This window comes from Hermetia illucens, chromosome 2 (assembly GCF_905115235.1).
Source record: "Hermetia illucens chromosome 2, iHerIll2.2.curated.20191125, whole genome shotgun sequence".
Lineage (NCBI taxonomy): Eukaryota > Metazoa > Arthropoda > Insecta > Diptera > Stratiomyidae > Hermetia > Hermetia illucens.
The window spans coordinates 2238134-2256060 of NC_051850.1; the positions used below are offsets into that span (position 1 = coordinate 2238134).

At 44.0% G+C, this 17927-nt stretch overlaps 1 protein-coding gene across 1 annotated transcript in view; it reads right to left on the minus strand.

Moving 5' to 3' along the window:
• LOC119649242 (zinc finger protein sens) overlaps window positions 1-17927 on the minus strand; it is a 62720-nt gene that overhangs the window by 27468 nt on the left and 17325 nt on the right. The window contains exons 2-3 of the mRNA XM_038051308.1: window positions 16749-16928; window positions 15670-16685 (exon numbers count right to left, since the gene is read on the minus strand). Of these exons, the coding sequence (XP_037907236.1) occupies window positions 15670-16685; window positions 16749-16928 (1196 nt within the window). The remainder of the gene's footprint in view (window positions 1-15669; window positions 16686-16748; window positions 16929-17927) is intronic.

Genomic DNA, 17927 nt, shown 5'->3' on the forward strand with positions numbered 1-17927 from the left:
CTAAAGAATTTTGCGTAAAACTTTTGATAAATATTTTTCTTGTTTGAAACAAAAACTTTAAATAATTGATTTTAACAGTTGGGGTTTTGTTTTGTATTTGTTTTGGTCTTGATCAATATAATTTCTATATTCTGGCGTTGATGAATATAATTTAAAACAATTAATTCTGCGAATTGCGAACTTTCTGCAGAATTGCAATTATTTGCTGTTTCTGTGTTTTGTGTCATTGAGGGAAATCATTGTAGGTTGTCAAGCCTACATCGTGGCACTGATGAGATAATCAGTTGATTTAATTGAAAGGTGTTTTACCTGTTCAGACTGTTAGCAAAAATGTAAATCTTGATGGAGTGATGTGCGACTCTGCTTGTATATATGAAAACAGTATGGGGAATGTATATGAATCAGGGGAAAAAGTATGTTTGGAGCTGGTATCCTTATTGGGGTATCCGGTTGAGAATTCAATCAATACAAATTCTGTTTACAAAATTATCAAATCAAAGCGTATTCGACGAAACAAACATTGTGCCGACTTTCGAAGAATTTACTACGATTCTCTGCGAGATCGAAGCATGCCTAAACTCTAGGGCACTCGTTCCGCTCTCTAGCAATCCAGATGATGTTGAGGCTTTGACTCCTGAGCACTTTTTTAGTTTAACGACCAATTAATGCACCCCCGGAGGCCGATCGCACTCAACGGAGCCTTTATGAATGCTGGCAGCAGCTTCAGGCCATCCACCAAACCTTTTGGAGAAGATCTAAGGAGTACAGGTTCACTTACAGGTTCGGACGAAATAGGACAAAGCGAACCCAAGTGTGAGGCATGGTCAGTTGGTACTGATTCGAGAAAGGGAGACACCTCCTATAAAGTGGCCATTGGCGCGTATCTATGTAATCCATCCAGGAGACGATGGATTAGTCCGAGCGGTTAGGGTTCAGTATCTCGGCTCTTCAAGGAAACAAGTTGGTACAGTGAACTGGTGTCTCCTACCGGTACCAAACGGCCAGGAGGTGATATTCTTCCGAAACAAGTCCTGTTAAACGGAAGCGGCCAGCTTTATGGCCCGGCCCGAACCCCGCCAATTGAGAATCACACAGCAATCTAGCGGTAGTGGATCCTAAGCTTCCTCCTCGGGGGAACGTAGCGATATCCAATCCGAGTAATGGAGCGGCGAAATGCCCAATGGGACCAAGGATAGCTCTATGTTCATGGGCACAAATACTGCTTAGTCTGATCATGATAATGCTATCTTTTGGAATAATGTTTGTGAAAAACATAACGACGAACAACTACAAGTTATACCAACGCAGGTTGGATTCTATGTGGAGGAACTAGGGGAATCAAGATTGGTTCGTGGATACCTAAGGGTTAAGATGGACTTTCTGATACATACGATCATCATGGATCGCCAAAACATGACAGAGGTGCTAGAGCAAACTAGAAAGATGTACCGTGAAACCTCAAAAATTATATCGAACACAGATTGCGACGCCCTGTTAAGACATCTTCAATTCAAATATGAAGACATCGTCCGAAAGATCGAGGAGGTACTCAACGTCCCGAAAGCGAGGAGAAAAAAAAGCGGGTTACTAGGCAAACTACTAACCGCCCTTTTTGGTATAAACGACGAAGTATACAGAGATATCGATGAAATCCGGCACGACCAGCTTGTGGGACTGCAGGCTTCGACCCGACAAAATGTTCTCTTGAACACTCGGTTTGAGACGTATCATTCAGTGGTCTCTGATCGATTGGAAAAGTTTGGCAAGAAAATGAACTCTGTCATGAGAGCAGTCAATGAAATGAGTAGCTAGTTTAGGCGAGTCGATTGAGCGAGTCCAAGTGTTCAGGTACTGTCCGTATACTTAACGGCTGTGGATTATTACGATTCCAGATTTCTATTCACGGTCTATGGCCGTGGCGATCTTCTTGGTCTCATGCCGTTCGGCGAGTCGATAATCGAGTCTAAACCAACGGTAGAGTACCTACAAATAACCCTTGACTAAAAGATGAGCTTTTTTTGAGTAAATCAAAGGAGCAGCACACAAAACTACAGCTGAAGTTTCGGCGTTATGTAGGTTAATGGCAGATATAGGGAGTCCTACGTCTAGCAGGCGACATCTCCTGATGAATTCAACGCAGTCTGTCCTACTGTACGGCTGTAATACTCATTCCGAAAGTAGGTAAACCATTGGATGACCCCTCCTCATATAGACCGATATGTCTGGTCAATGCCATTGGCAAACTATTTGAGTGAGTAATATACAACAGACTGTTCGCTGTTGCGGAAAAGGAAAGAGGCCTTTCCGACAAACATGGATGTCGTAAAGCGAAAGCAACTGTCGACGCAATCAACATGGTGACTGGCTTGGCTCCGGCTGCAATACAAGAAGGCAAAACTGCGCAGTAATAACCCTCGATGTAAAAAATGCGTTCAATACTGCAAATATTAGGAGTCCTACGTATTAAAAGCATTTTTTACGTCGAGGATATTTACTGCCCAGTTTTGCCTTCTTGTATTGCAACCATGTTGATTGCGTCGACAGTTGCTTTCGCTTTACGACATCCATGTTTGTCGGAAAGGCCTCCTTCCTTTTCCGCAACAGCGAGCATTCTGTTGTATATTACTCACTCAAATAGTTTGCCAATGGCATTGACCAGACATATTGGTCTATATGAGGAGGGGTCATCCAATGGTTTACCTACTTTCGGAATGAGTATGAGCTTTGGTAGCTTCGATTTCTCGGAGAATTCTCCTTCCCTGGGGCAAACATACCTGGCGCTGTCCTGGCGGCTACATTCAGGGCAATATTAGGGATTCCATCTACACCTCAGTGAATCTTTTCACTCCGTGTAGAACCACCTCATTTATCACTACCGGAACTTCGTCGGGATTCACATGTACTGCAAGAAGACTAGAACAGTTCTCATCTGCTGGGAACAGAGTGTTGCCTTTTGGTGATGATATCACCGACCTGCATACGCTACCCCATAGGTCAGAGTCAGCTTCAGTACACATCCGCTTGTTTAATGCAATTTTTTCCTGGCATTTTTGTATTGCATATGTAGTTGCTCGAACTCAGGTCGGTTTCTTCTGCGCCGGGAGCGTCTTCACTTTTTCTGGCATTCCTCAATTTTGTCTTCGGAAAGCGATATGTTGAGACGTAGAGGCATCGCATGCCCGCATAAATTTTACCAAAACCTGTGAAACTGTTTCTTATGCGCTTCCCGATAGCAATGTATCTTCCAGAATTACCTCCTTGAACATTTCTGGGTCGAGTTCCTTGGTTACCCAGCTCATCATTATTCTTTTTGATGGCTTCATAATATTCCTTTGCGAGGTTTGGAAGATGATAGTTTGATGTGTGTGTACTCCTCGCTGACACGCGACTGCAAGTCTCAGATTAGACTATCACTGACGAAGGTGAGGTCTACCACCGATTGAAATTCCGCCCTTCGAAATGTGTTGACTTCCCCAGAGTTGGCAAATACCACAATCAAGCGCGAGAATGTCTCCAGCAATATTCGTCTTCTTGCGTTGGTTTTTCCGCTTTCCCATTCTTCTGCCCATGCGTTGAAGTCGCCGGCTATTACTTTGGGATTGTAGCGACTTGCATTGAGGGATAGTTTCTCCAGCAATGACGTGAATTCCTCTAATGTGAGCCTCAAGGCTGCGTAACACCTATAGATCCCGTCCTCCGGATGTTTTTCACATTTTCTATAGCTTGACTTCCGCAACTCCATATCTGCTATCCATACTCCACTACTCCACAGATTCTCGTATTGTTTGGATGCAATGGCAACGTCGACGTTGTTTTCGAATGCGCTTTGAGAAAGTAAGTCTTGGGCCGCTCGTCAGTGAATCAAATTGAGTTGCATTTTCATTTGACCTTCTTTATGAACGCCTTTCTGAACACTTGACATTTACTGCTTCCTGCAATGTGGGCGTTGTCGTTATTTTTTGTGTCCTCGCAGAATACGTAGTTGGGCATTCTATTGCAGTTCTTTGAAAAAGGGTCCTGTTCTCGACATTTGCGGCACAACTTTGATCTCTCTTGCGAGCTAGTGCAAGCTAGCAAGAAAAACGGCTGAGGGAACTATATTGGGCGGGCCTACCAGGGATGGAGCAGTCCAGGGTGCTTATTGGGGGATACGAACCCATGCGCACAAAGGATTGCTTAAACCTCACCAAAAAGAACCTCCGAATCATAGTGGGAATTCTCACTGGTCATTGTCGGCTGAACTACCACCTAGGGAAGCTAGGGATATCTACGGACACTGCCTGCAGGTTCTGTGAGGAGGAGGACGAAACCTCTATGCACGTCCTGGGACAGTGTCCAGCACTTGTGCAAAGTAGGTCGATACATCTGGGAGAACACTTAATACCAGATGCAAAGCTGAAACTTCTGGAAGTGGGGAACATACTAAAGTTCCTAACGGTTACTGGCCTGCTTGAGATACTATGATCAACGGGTACACTATAACCAGTAAAAGGGGCACAATAGTTCTTCAAGGACGCGGTGCGACTTTCCCTTAACAAATAATAATAATAGTGCAAGCTTTCGCTATGTGATCAAACTGTCAGCACTAATAGTGACTGTGCCCCCGTATCCAACAGACCACCCAATCAATACGTATTTTGCCCATTGCAATCGCCTTTTCGGTGTTTCGATAGAAAGGCTTGTCGATGTTATCTGCATGTCACCGTATGCCTTCCTAAGTAGTAACTCATTAGACTCACTCACCGATTGTAATCCTAATTGGGCCTGCAAGGCTTCGCAGATCTCAGATTTTACGGTGACTTCATCCAAGTCTTTACACTTGATCACCATCGAATCCTTACCCATTTTGACCGGCACAGCTTCACCTAGTAACAATTTTCTTCCGCAGGTCTTCACCTCCATCGGCACCAGCAAGGGGGGGGGGGTTTGCCCGCAGGCGCATTCCCGAAGGCGATTGGAACTCCGGGTCAAGAGCGCTGACGGGTCCCAATAGGGTTGGTTCGCGCTTGAATAAAAGAAAAATCTAAGTCTAGACTCAGGTCCTCCATCGAAGAGGATGGATGGTTGCTCCTTCGTTTCGGTTTGGATCGTCATGATCGAAGTGCTGTTGTTTTCTCTTGCATTTCAGGTTTTTAATTTCTTTGTAGTTGGTTGTCATGGCCTGTATTTTACCGAGGAAAATATGTCGAGCTCAGCAGAGGCCTTTTTGTTGTAGTTCACCGTTCACGGCTACATGTCAACCCGTATGACCATTCAGCCCTCGGCACAGTAGTGACACCTTGGCTTGGGGTTTTGATTACCGCTTAGCTTCAGGTGCCTCCTTTGTTTCTCGGCAAGGAGATATATCGTAAGTGTTTCGCGCAAGCACAGAGACCGGGGGCTTTGCGGGTGCCGTCTGCGTACTGCACTGTCTCTGAACCGACCCTTCTTGCTAAGGAGCGAATAGCCATACATAAGCGCAAGGGAGAAGAACCAAGGAAGGTGGTTGTTCGTGAAGAACGGTAACGCACCCTAGATGAGTGCCAATTCTTTTAGCGAAATGAAACTAGAGGCAAATGGGCTGCACGGCTTATTGGCAACTTAGGTGCGTGGCTGACTCAGAAGCATAGTGAGACCGACTATTTCCTTACACAGTTCTTAAGTGGGCATGGAGGTTTTTCACTGTTACCCGCACAAGATTGCGAAGGCACGATCTCCGGATTATATGTTTTCCAATGAAGTTATGGACGGCGCCCATCACACTTTTTTTCTGTTGAAGGTGGAATGGGATTTGTCAGCAGCTCTATTTAAACACAGGGGATCAACATTGTCCAGGAGATGCTGAGGAGCGCTGACAGGTGGAGCCGTGTTGTCCATTACGTTCGGGCCCTTCTCATGTTGGGAGCTAGCTGAGCAGCGAAAAGAACGAGCCGTAGGCAGAAAATCCGGCCCTCCTCCATTATCCTTTTAATTTCAGGTATTCAGCCCTTCTCGAGCCTATACAACATAAAAGTGTACCACATACATTTTCGGTTGACATCATCCTCACCTGGGATATGCTGTCATTGAATGTTTTATACAGATTGTATTGTAGAAGTCATGTGAGTACAGCCCAACATCCCTTTGGGGTGGGGCAAAGGCTGTGAAGACCACCTAAGGTAATCTGCCTGCGCCTCTGAGAGAGATTATTGCCACCCCGTTTCTTCATCAAACCAGCAGAAGACAAACGGTGATCCAGTCCAACGATTGCGTAATACCTTCAGTAACCGAGTAGGAGCTGCGGGAAATATGAGGGAGGATCGGCGACAACAAAGCCCCAAATCTGAATGCCGCCACTAACAGAGCTTTGAAACTAGCAGTGAAGACTAGGCCCTAACTTTTCACTGACACTGTCGAGGCATGTAATATTCCATGCTTAACGGAAAAGGTAAAAGTTGGTGTTGCCTCCTAAACCCAATAAGCCACCATCATCATATCGCTCAGTCTACCTGTTTTATACAAAGTGGAAGATGATGGAGAAAGTCATCTTCAACAGACTGTTACCCATCGTCGAAAGCAGTAATGACTTATCTAAGCGCCAGTATGAGTTCCGGCGAACTACCATACACTGGATGGGGTAAGCACGGAAGTGAATCTAGCTAGAGACGCAGGTATTGGATGTCAAAAATGCATTCAATGCTACCAATTGGAACCGAATCAAAGGGGCATTGACTGGCCTAGATGGCCCCGGCTATTTAACGAGACTGGCCGAAATTCACCTCTCGGGGTGGGTGCTCTCACGGAACCGATGAGGGGCCCAAGGAGGAGGGGATACCACAGGGATCGGTACTGGGTCCCCTGCGAATGTCTTGACGGTTTTTGCTATAGCAAAGCACCCAGATGATGTGTAAGTTTATGCAACAGAGACAGTGAGAGTGGCTAGAAAGAGCCGGGCTGGCCTTGGCGGATGATAAAAAGGACGCAGTCTTAATAAATAACCGTGGAAAGAAGGACACTGTAAAAGTGGAAGTCCAGTCATCCCGGTCCGGTCGTCCAGTAATATCCGGTCGTTTCAAAGTCGACTATCAAATGCCTGGGGGTGATGATATATGCCAAACTGAACTTTTAATGACACTTAGAGGCAACTAACGACACCGCGGCCCTTACAAAAATGTTGTCGAATATTGACCGACCGAAACGCTGTGGTTACTTCTAGCCGGAGTTCTCAGGGGCGGAAGCAGGTTAATTAGGTTTATTGGCGGATAGCTGTGAGCATTTGCTGCGGGTAGTATTTTGCATATTTTTTGGTAGCTATGGTTAGTATCGCAAGTGCCGTGAGAAGGCTTTGAGTTTGGCGTGGCTACTTGACTTCAGAAGTGTCTTTTGTTATCTATTCAATCCTTGTCTAATACACAATTCGACCTTTCACCTTTATCCCTCAAAAACAAAAGCGCTATCGATTCAGTAAGTAAACTCAAATATCAAAACCTCTTCAGCTTTAATTGTTCCACATCGTCCTTTTCCATTGTCTACAATGGACACTGTGCCTTGCTCCTTTCATAACTAACACCTCAAGCGCCTTTTCATATTTCATTGTCATAAAGAAAAACCTAAACCCAAACAACAAACAATGATTGTATGTCTGTCCGAGGACACCCAAGCGTTTCCGACGATTTTCGTATATTTGATCAGAATATTATTCTGATAAAGTGAATTACAACTTGTGTCACAATCAAAAACGTTTTTGTCTAATTAATTCGTACAAATCGTTTATATCACGATAAGTAAACGGAAATAAAATGGAAAGAGGTTTGCCCTATTTACTATTACAAGGACGTCTTCCTTCTGAAGGGTTACACTGGGGACGAGTTTGATTATGATTGACAAAAAAGTGTCCGGACCTTATGGGCCTTATGGAATATAATTTGAACATGGAAATGTTATGTCCTTTCGGTGATATTATGTTTTTAATTATTGCCGTTGTAATCTGATAGTAGTTGGCAATCGATAGTTGTAGTGATACCTTAAGGGCTCTTTCTTCGTGCTTTTTATTCGTTATATCAGGACAATGGTTATGCCTTAATAATAACCTTTTTGCGTTATGTGTCGTAGGAGGTGGGCAGAGATAGTCGAAATTGAAGGATTTGGAGATGGCGTGATATCCGGAGAAGTCGAAATATGGCGCATTTTCTTCGTAAAGGAGTTCAGATGGATGTCCTGATAACATGTCAAACTAATCTTTATCGACAAAGATTGAAGAGCAATTAATGAATTGAATTTTATTGTGAGTAGGTCCTTTGTCATCAGTTAATGCAATTCTAATGATTAACTTGCATGAGGTCATAGCTAACATAAGGTGCGGGGTGATATTTGGTGATATTTGGTATCACAAGATTGAATAAAAATTTACCTTTTTAAGGTTTTGTTTGTAAAACAAAAAATTAAAATCGTTACAATGTCTGTCTGTCTTTTTTTTTCCTGAAGAGGTGCATCCCAGTCTTCCTGACATGTTAGCATTCTTCACACCAGATTCTCTGGCACAAGCACCTCTCCTAGAGTCTTCTCTAGGCTCTTCCTTTCCTCCACAAACCTTGAACAGTGGAAGAATACATGCTCTGTGTCCTCTGGGACTCCATCGTAGTTTGGACAGTCGGGTGAGGTATCCAGTTTAAATCTGAACAGGTACTGGCGATATCCTCCATGCCCCGTGAGAAACTGAGTAAGATTATAATTAATCTCACCGTGCCGTCTCTACAACCACTCCTTGATGGCAGGGATGAGCCTGTGTGTCCACCGACCCTTTCCCGAGCATTCCCAATGCTCTTGCCATCTATTTAAAGATCTCTCCCTTTCGGTGTTCTTCGTCTGCGATAAAGGAGAGATAGACTTCGCATTATATATATTCGTCATCTCATCTGCCAAGATGTCAATGGGCATCATTCCACAAATGACGAATGCTGCATCATCTAAGACAGTCCTCAATGCCGAGCACACCCTTAGGGCTGTTCTTCTGTAGACTGAACTCTGAAGTTTGTTAGCATTAAATGTAACCTGCAATGCCTTTCCCCAAACTGGAGCTGCATAGAGCAGGATCGAACTCACTACCCTAACTATAAGCAACCTGGAAGCATGCCGTGGCCCTCTCACGTTCGGCATCATTCTTGCCAAGACCACACTCGCAGTGGATGCTTTGTCATTGACATACTGTACGTGTTGCTTATAGCTGAGCTTCCTGTCTATCACCACCCCCAAATATTTGATCGCAGGCTTAGAAGTGATGATATGATTCCCAATTTGAATACGGGCAAAATTTCTTTTACGGCACTTGGTGATGAGGACCGCTATTGTATCGCTATTTGTATCCCTTTTTTCCTCTTAGGCGCCTGCTGACTTCTTAGAGGATCCACATCTCCTTCCCGCACTCTCTTATTTGGTGGCAAGCCGATTGCAACACGATTAGATGTCAGTTGGGTCGCTTGTGACACCGTTGGAGCAACAGATTTCGACTTGCCCTTGGAATTTTGTTCCTCCTGCTGCGATTTGTTGTAGAGCAATCTAATTGCTCTCACCATATTTTTTATGGCTTGGTGGACGTTTTGCTTGTTCTTGATGAACTCAGACAGCTTCACTATTTTTGAACCAAGCTGTGTGAAGGGTAATTCCTCTGCTTCAGGGCTCTGCTCTCCATAATTCCTAACCAGATTACTACTTTTAAATAGTCCTTCACATTTGGCATTCATTGACCTTCCCTCCGTTTTATCTTTTCTTGATGTTTGGCATTGGCGGAGATCTCAAAGTTGACGAACTTCTTTTGAATGGGTCCTTTTCCTGGTCCTGGAGTACCTCCTGTTGCTGCTCCTCTTGAATATGTGCGGTCGATGTTGTTGCTGTTTTTGTTGTCCAACGATCTGCTTTCAATTCATCCTTCTTCGGTTTTGTTACTGGTGTCCTTGGTAGAGTGGTACTTCGCTTGAACACCTCCTTTTCCAAATCTATCTCCAACACTTGTAGCATTAGATGCCACGGTGGCCAAGTTGTCCACCACCGAGGCACTGCGGTCGAAGGATATCACCGACCGGGAGCCCGCTTGCTCATTCCCAAAAGCCGCCGGTACTGGGGCTCCGAGCCCCTGCATCGTAAGTTTTCTCCTTCTCACGTCTTCCATAGTGGTTTTATGTTCTGGGTGTACTTCCCATAGCCATTTTGGTCGACGCACTAGAGATGAGCAAACACCAGCGCATGCACAGTCAGAAAAGAAAAGTGCATGAACACATATTTACACATCAATAGGTATGCCCCAATCTGCCAGCTGGGGTCGCACCTGATGGGAGATCTGGCCACTCCTCACAGGAGTATCTGTCTGTCTGTCTGTCTGTCTGTCACAGGCACTTTTCTCAGAAACGGCAATACACATTGACACGAAATTTGGTGAGAAGATGGGATCTGTGGACCCCCAGACATGCAGTGAGTGATATCCTCCTACGTTGAGATTTAGGGGGGAGGATCCCCATACATGTAAAAGGGGGGTGTAAAAAATGTTATCACCGAATATAGTCATGTGGGGTATCAAATGAAAGGTCTCGATTAGTACTTTTCGAAGCCCGGTCTTAGTTTTGAGATTTTTTAAAAAGGCGGGGAGTGGGAGGGGTGCAAAATGATGATTTCTTTAACGGACCCATTCTCAGAACCTACCTTAGGACCCCTCAATTCCTAAACAAAAAAAAAGGAATATCTTTCATTTCGCAGATATCCTAGAGAGCTAAATATTACTTTTCAGGCAGAACGAAACTTTTTCTAATTAGTATAGCATTCCAGGAGCTGCACAATATTCACACAACTGCAGCTTATCCTCAGCTATATCTGAAAATGAGTTCAACTCTCAATAGCCGCGTTAACCATTTTTCTGTAACATGCAAAAAACTAAACTCCATTGTTCCTGGAAGGATAATTTTCTCTTCATTTCTAACAACAAACATTGAATGATTACGGCAACTTTTTAACTTAACTCGTTTCCGATATATCCAGGAACCTTCTGTTCCCACTTTAACTATTTTTTTCTGATTCTACCAACACATGCAATAAAAATCGCATCGCCTTTAAGTGATATAATGATAATAATCAAGAAATCGAGGGTAAAAAACGTAATAAATTTTGCACACGCAACAATTTAATTTTCATGATTGCCACGAGCCACAATGTTGGTTATTTTTTTTTGTCTTTGAACTATAGATGGATATACTGAGGGTGACATGAACGAATAATGGGAGTGACCTAGATATAAGGGAAAGAAAGAGGTTTTTACTTTATCAGGGTTCCAAAATCAAAATGAATAGTTTTTGTAAAGGAAGTAAAGGATAATTTGCAAAAACTCATATTAGATGGTTCTGCGCGGCTTCTTATCTAGGACTCAAGGGATCAACGAGGAAACATCACTCAAACTCCGCAGAAACCCGTCCCAAACTATGGTTGAGAAAGGAGAAGGCGGAGATAGATGTAGCCTCAATAGCTGAGTTATACCTAAGCGTCTCAAGTGAGTAGCTTGTCGCGAATTAGACCTGCAACATAGTTGTCTCCTGCGAACCCCCAAGGCCACCCGCGGATAGAGTTTTGTGATGGGCCAACATCCCTTCCATGTAAAAACCACTCCATGTCAAGAAGCCTGGAATATTTGCCTCGGATTGGACGAATAAATGATGACGACCAAGTAAAAGTCTAACGGACTATCCTTTCGGATCCTGGAATGCACTTCCCCAAGCAAACCAGGGGCCGTCAAGGCCCTACGCAACAAATCAAGATTTACAAATTGAGCATGATTGTAGTTCAAGAAACAAATTGGATTTGTAACGAAATAATTGATATAAATTCGCACACATCAGGTCACAAGAAGCTGCATTTATAGTGAGCAAGCAGCTCAAGTCGCATGCCACCAAGTTCAAACCTATCAACAAAAGGTTATGTGCAATTCGCATCAGGACTCGTTTTTTTTCAACCTCTGACTCATCAACGTGCACGCCCCGGCTGAAGGAGGGAATACAGTGTAGAGGGTCAAAAAAATCAATTGTTTAATTTTGTGGTCTTACAAAAAAATCTTCATTTTTTCCCGAACAAAACGCGGGCACTCCGAACGCTGAATTCAAAAAATTCCCGCCGCTCCAGTCGTTTGTTTACAAGCGCGCGACGTCTGCTTTGATCTTTCTGCTTATCAGCTGGTCCACTGCAGATTGGCTGGCGTGCAATCGCTTCCCTTGAGTAGGAGAGGCAAGGATGGGAACTTTATTGCATGATGCGGGTTCTACGCTTTTTATAAAGCAAAACTAACCGAACTAGGTGTTCGTGCTATTTATTAAAAGGCTGCTGTAATTGTTTATTGACAACTGCTTGGTTAGGTTGTTTCCATTTGTAAAGTGCCTTCGTTTTGGCAAATTTGTATTGTTCCGTGAGTGTTCGAAGTTCGTTCGGACGATCGGAAAGAAACTTAAAGAAGCAACCAACACCCTAGACGCTCCAAAAAAGGAAAATTCCACGGTAATCAATATTCCAAGGACAACGAGGAGGAAACTAACGAAGATTAAATTTCAACGATGATACGAGAAGCTTCTAGTGTAGTTGCAGATTATTGTATGAAGAAAGCTACTACACAGGAAAAGGAGAAAACTGTAATCAGGCCAGGTTTTAAGCTAGAAGACAATGCAATTTCAGTTGATGGATCCTGGATGCAGAGAGGATTTTCTTCTTTATTTGATGTTGTAACTGCTATAGAAGTACTGACAAGACTGCAAAAGTGATAGACATTTCAGTGAGTAGCATGTTTTGCTCTATGTCTAGATTCAATACGGTGGAACTACTCTGGGTACCTGGTCACTGTGGCATAGAAGGAAATGAAATCTCGGACGCTTTAGCGAAAGAGGGGTCAATCTCCCCTATGCCGGGACCGGAGCCAGCAATTGGGGTATCAGTAGCATTGGCTAAATCTGTTTTCAAAAACTGGGAACAGGTTTCCCATAATGACAGGTGGCAGAGCCTTAATGCTGCTCGACACACCAAACTTTTCCTGCCAGAACCCAACATACGTACCGCAAAGTTTATCCTGTCGAAAAGCAGGAGGACTTGCAGGTGTATTGTGGGCATTCTGACAGGCCATAATTCACTAGCTGGGCATATGTTCAGAATAGGAATTGCCGAAGATGATACGTGTCCCTCCTGTAATGAGGAAGCGGAATCCACGGAGCATTTCCTATGTGAATGCCCTGCCTATGGACGTATCAGGCATCAAATCTTTGGTGCCGATGTTCTCCAATTACGACGGGTAGCATCACATCCACTAACGGAAATCCTACGATACGTTAACGAATCCGGAATATTCCGTTAGACGGGGGAGGCGAGTACAATGGGCCAACACGGCCTGAGTGCTCAGAAGCTGTAGCTTCTCCCCACCACACACACACACAGCATGTTTTGCAAAGCATGTAAAACTTGGAAAAAGAAATTTTGCACTGAAGAATATAAGGACTTTATCGAAACCCATTGGCCTGAGTGCAATACTAACTATGAAGGGAGCAGCTGAGGAATGGAAGTCAAAGGTATTCTTGAAATTTTGAAAAGGTCGGTGGACTTGAGAGGTGTTCGCTATCTGGACTACACAGCTGATGGTGACAAAAAAAATCATAAAGCAATCTCTGAGGTTAAACTATATGAAAAAGAGCATCCTGTTAAAAAAAAAGGATGTGTTAATCATGGTAGCAAAAGAATAGGCTCGAGACTTTGGACCTTAATAAAACGTCACCCTTCTTTGAAAGAGAAAGGCAAATTGACTGGAGCGCAGATAGACAAGTTGTCCAAATATTATGGAAATGCAATTAGAAGCAACCCTTTTGAGGTAGAAGAAATGAGGAAGGCCATAATGGCCACCTATTACCACCGTGCAACAAATGACAATGACCCTTAGCACTTTTCCTGCCAGCAAGGTGAAACTTCATGGTGTGGCTGGCAGCGGGCTATGACAATAATAATATAATATTTTTGTCATGGACGTGAAGGAAGAGCAACGTGTTTGTGTGAAATTGGGCAAATCATGCAGCAAGCCTTTGTTGATGAAATGATGAGTCGTTCAACTTATCACGGTTCAAGGGAGGCAGAACAACAACGGAAGGTGACCCTCGTTTAGGAAGGCCTTCAACTTCAGCTGACGACTTTCATGTGGCCGAAATGAATGCCCTTGTGCGTTCCAATCGGCGTTTGACGATTCGAGAGATGACAAGGAAGTGCGATATTTCATTTGGGTCATGTCACCAGATTTTGACCTAAAAAAGTTCATTCTACGACTGATGACCGAGGATCAAAAAGCGCATAGCCTGGAGGTTTGTCAGAACTTCTTGGAAATGGCTAATCCTAATGGAAACTTCTTTATGTCTACGACGTGGAAACCAACGTGCAATCGTCTCAGTCAAAGTCCAAAAATTCACCAAGCCTAAAAAAAGTAACCAGGTGAGATCAACCGCTAAAGTGATTCTCACTGCTTTCTTCGATTCGAAGGTTGTCATCCATCATGAATTCCTCCCACAAGGTGAGACCCTGAGATGTTAACGCCAAAAGATTCATCGGAAGAGATTGAGGGCAACAGACCAGGGGTTTTTCCACCACCGGAGGGGGTCACACCACGCTCCTCGTTCGCGAGTTTTTTTGCTAAAAACTCAATGACAGTCCTTCCCCATCCCCCTATTCTCGTGATTTGGTTCCGTGTGGCAAGTGGCTGTTCCCAAAACTCAAGTACTCAATGAAAGAACAACGATTTCAGGCGATAGAGGAGATCAATGAAAAAATGCTGAAACAGTTGAACAGCATCTAGGAAACAGAGTTTTCCAGATGCAGGGAACATTGGAAACACCGGTGTGGGAAGTTTGTTCGCTCTCAAGGCGAACGTTTAGGTTAGGGTAGGCCGACGCAGGGCCACCATGTCCATCTGGTCCCCCATGAAGAGGAAAGGAAGATGTGACCACTCGTCCCGTAGACTCAAGGCTAGTCCTTCCCCATCTATTTCGCGCGCGTTAGTTTTCTTTGTGATTTTGTCCTTTATTAAGCCGTTTGGCAGTTTAGCTCCTTTGAGATTGAAATTTTCGGTGGTATCAATCAGCCGTGAGGCTTCACGTCTTTATTAGAGTAGTTTCCCTGGGTCGGTTTAGTTTTTTTTACTATTGAGTCAAGGTACGTGTCCTGGCAGGGAAATCATATTTGAGAACCAAGGACCTAGGCCCACATCTCGCTGAACGGGTAACATTTAGGTTAGCTCCAGCACGTGCGTCCTTTTTCACATATTATCTCGCGCAGTCGGTTTTTACGACTGGCAAATCTGTTAGGGGAGTTTGGTTGCTTGACAGGCTTGGTGGTCCTCTAGGTGCCAAGGTGATGCAACGACATACTCCCATCATAACAGAGTTGGCGCCCAACGTGGGGCCACAACTGTTGCGTACGTAACATACTTGTCAAGGTTTTTTTAACAAATTTTAAGTATACTCATAGAGCTCATACCTTATGGAGTACTGTGGCGGGACAAACTGTCCTTCATGCAAGAATTGTCAATAGATAACTTAAACCAACACATAAGACCCAATTTACAGTCTCACTTTTTACTTCTAAAAAAAAATAGATTCTTCCATTCATTTCATCCTTAATAAATAATGAAAATAATCAAATAAATTCAAATCAATTACTCACCTGAAAACTTCGCTCCCTTCTCTTCTCCTCTGAATCACAACCCCTTATCGTTGTCACCATATCACCGCCATGCACCAACATAGCGGTCGAATCAGGTCTTGCGCTTTCCGTTTCACTTTTTACACTACACCCACTACTGTTCCTACTACTATTGTTACTGTTATTATTACTGAATTTATTGCTATTATTATTGTTACTAATTGCATTGTAAAAGTCACCAATATTAGCACTACCACCGCCACTCTCCGTTGCCGCTTTCGTTTGAGGCGTGCTAACCGAGGACGTTGAAAAAAAATCAAATTCTCGACTTGTCCGATGTTGCAGATGTTGCGCGGAATGTTGCTGATGAAATCGTGAATAAATCTGTCCCACATCTGGCGCTCCGGATGGTATCCTGGTCAGGACAGGGGAGGGTGGTGTTTGCGACGTGCTATGACCGCTAATGATGCTTAAGCGCCGTTCGTGTTCCAACAGCTCCTGATGGTGATGATGTTGCGCTCGATGGAAACTTGATCTTCGCTCGTATTTGAACTTCTTCACAATAGGATCATCGCGTGTGATGCCAATATGTGATCCACCGGCTCGTTCGTCTCCCGAAATGGATCCCTTTCCTTCCTTCTCGCACATACTTGCCGGTGACCAGATTATCGTTGAATTGGGATGATGATGTGTTTGGGGATGACCCAGAAGTGCAGACGATGTGTAGCCAGGAGGCGATGATGGAGGAGGCGTCGAACGAAGGTGATCCTCGTGTAGACTACTGCTGCTACTACTCGTGTTCCGATCGATATTTGATCCTGATAAAGGCTTTGTGGATAGGTTAAGCGGCATGTCAGGCTCATCGATAGGTTCTTCCTTTTCCGGTGTCAGAGTGTAATCTCGATGACTCGAATAACCTGGGGACCGTGGCGTAGCTGGTGTTGAGGGGGTTGAAATTCCGGAAGTTGATGGGAAGAAAAACTGAGGCCATAATAGAGCGCTTGAGTAAAGAAGTGGATTGTAAAGAAGGGGAAAATCTGAAATTTGAAAGAATATTTTCCTTTAAAAATGTTTTAAGCACTAAGTGGAAGTTGGTTCACCTCTCCCGTTGAATTTTTGGCTGGCCGACGCTAAGACAGTATTGAATGCAGAAGCTCTTTGTATAAGGTATTTCGGCGAAGACGCCATGTCGAGAGGGTTGAATGGGTTCAAGGCTGGATACTTCTGTTGCTGATGAGCTGACTGCGGTGATGGAGGCGGAGATAAGTGCTCCATAGCGGCTGTAAATAAAAAATTTAATGGAATCTTGTTATATTTTGATCTAAACAGAGACAGTGGAGCTTCTACTCAGTCGTAAAAACCGTTTATAATCCAACAATGCATCAAGATAGTTCTTGCCTTAAAGAGAAAATCTGGGCCCAAGACGAAAATTATATGGACCCCTCCATTGTCCCTTAAACTTCGGCTATATCGTTGTGTGCCTATTCTGGGTGACTAAAAAAATCCGGTCCGTAGAACAACAAAGTCTGAGCCACCTAGAAGTACATTACGTACCTACTGTTTTTGGCGACCAACTTAAAGTGGACCACGTGATTCCCGATTATTATGAGTTTGAACTTTTATTTTCAGTTTCGCCACCTTGTCTTCATATGAGTCCACGTTGGATTGGACTTAAGGTGTTTTGTAACTACAACCAATGCTATCTTTGGCTTTGGTTGATTGAAAGCTGGGAATACCTTTGCATGGATATGATATTCCGTAATAATGGAAGTGGCGCAGAGTCCAGTGGAATATCTGCGAAAACAATATACTTGTTGAGCCTACCATTAGCGTTATACCAGAAGCATCTACCCTCTTGGTAGCAGTCGACAAATGCAAGAAGATACCTGAGAATATCAATCATGGCTGGCTTCCGAAGCATGTTCTCGTTCTCTGTTAAAATAAGGCACAGCAGGGCATACAACGCAGTTTACCACAGGTTTGGTTTGACCGCGGGACGCTGATGTTGGTGGTCCATTCAATATCTTGCTTGACTTTCCAGGCCAATATCAAATCCATATCTTTAACTCTCTGGTCTTCAAGCGTGTCAAAAAAGAAGTTAGGCCGCCCTTGGGGTGAGAATCATCCGGCTTCCCTCCAGTCTGTCGCTGAGCTCTCCACACCTCATCCAGCTAAGCAACCCTTGGTACGCCAGATCACTTCCTTTGATTATTGTACATCTGCTTCGAAAGGTCTGAATGAACGGCTTCTCGCTTGTAGACTTGAGGTTGGTTTTTACG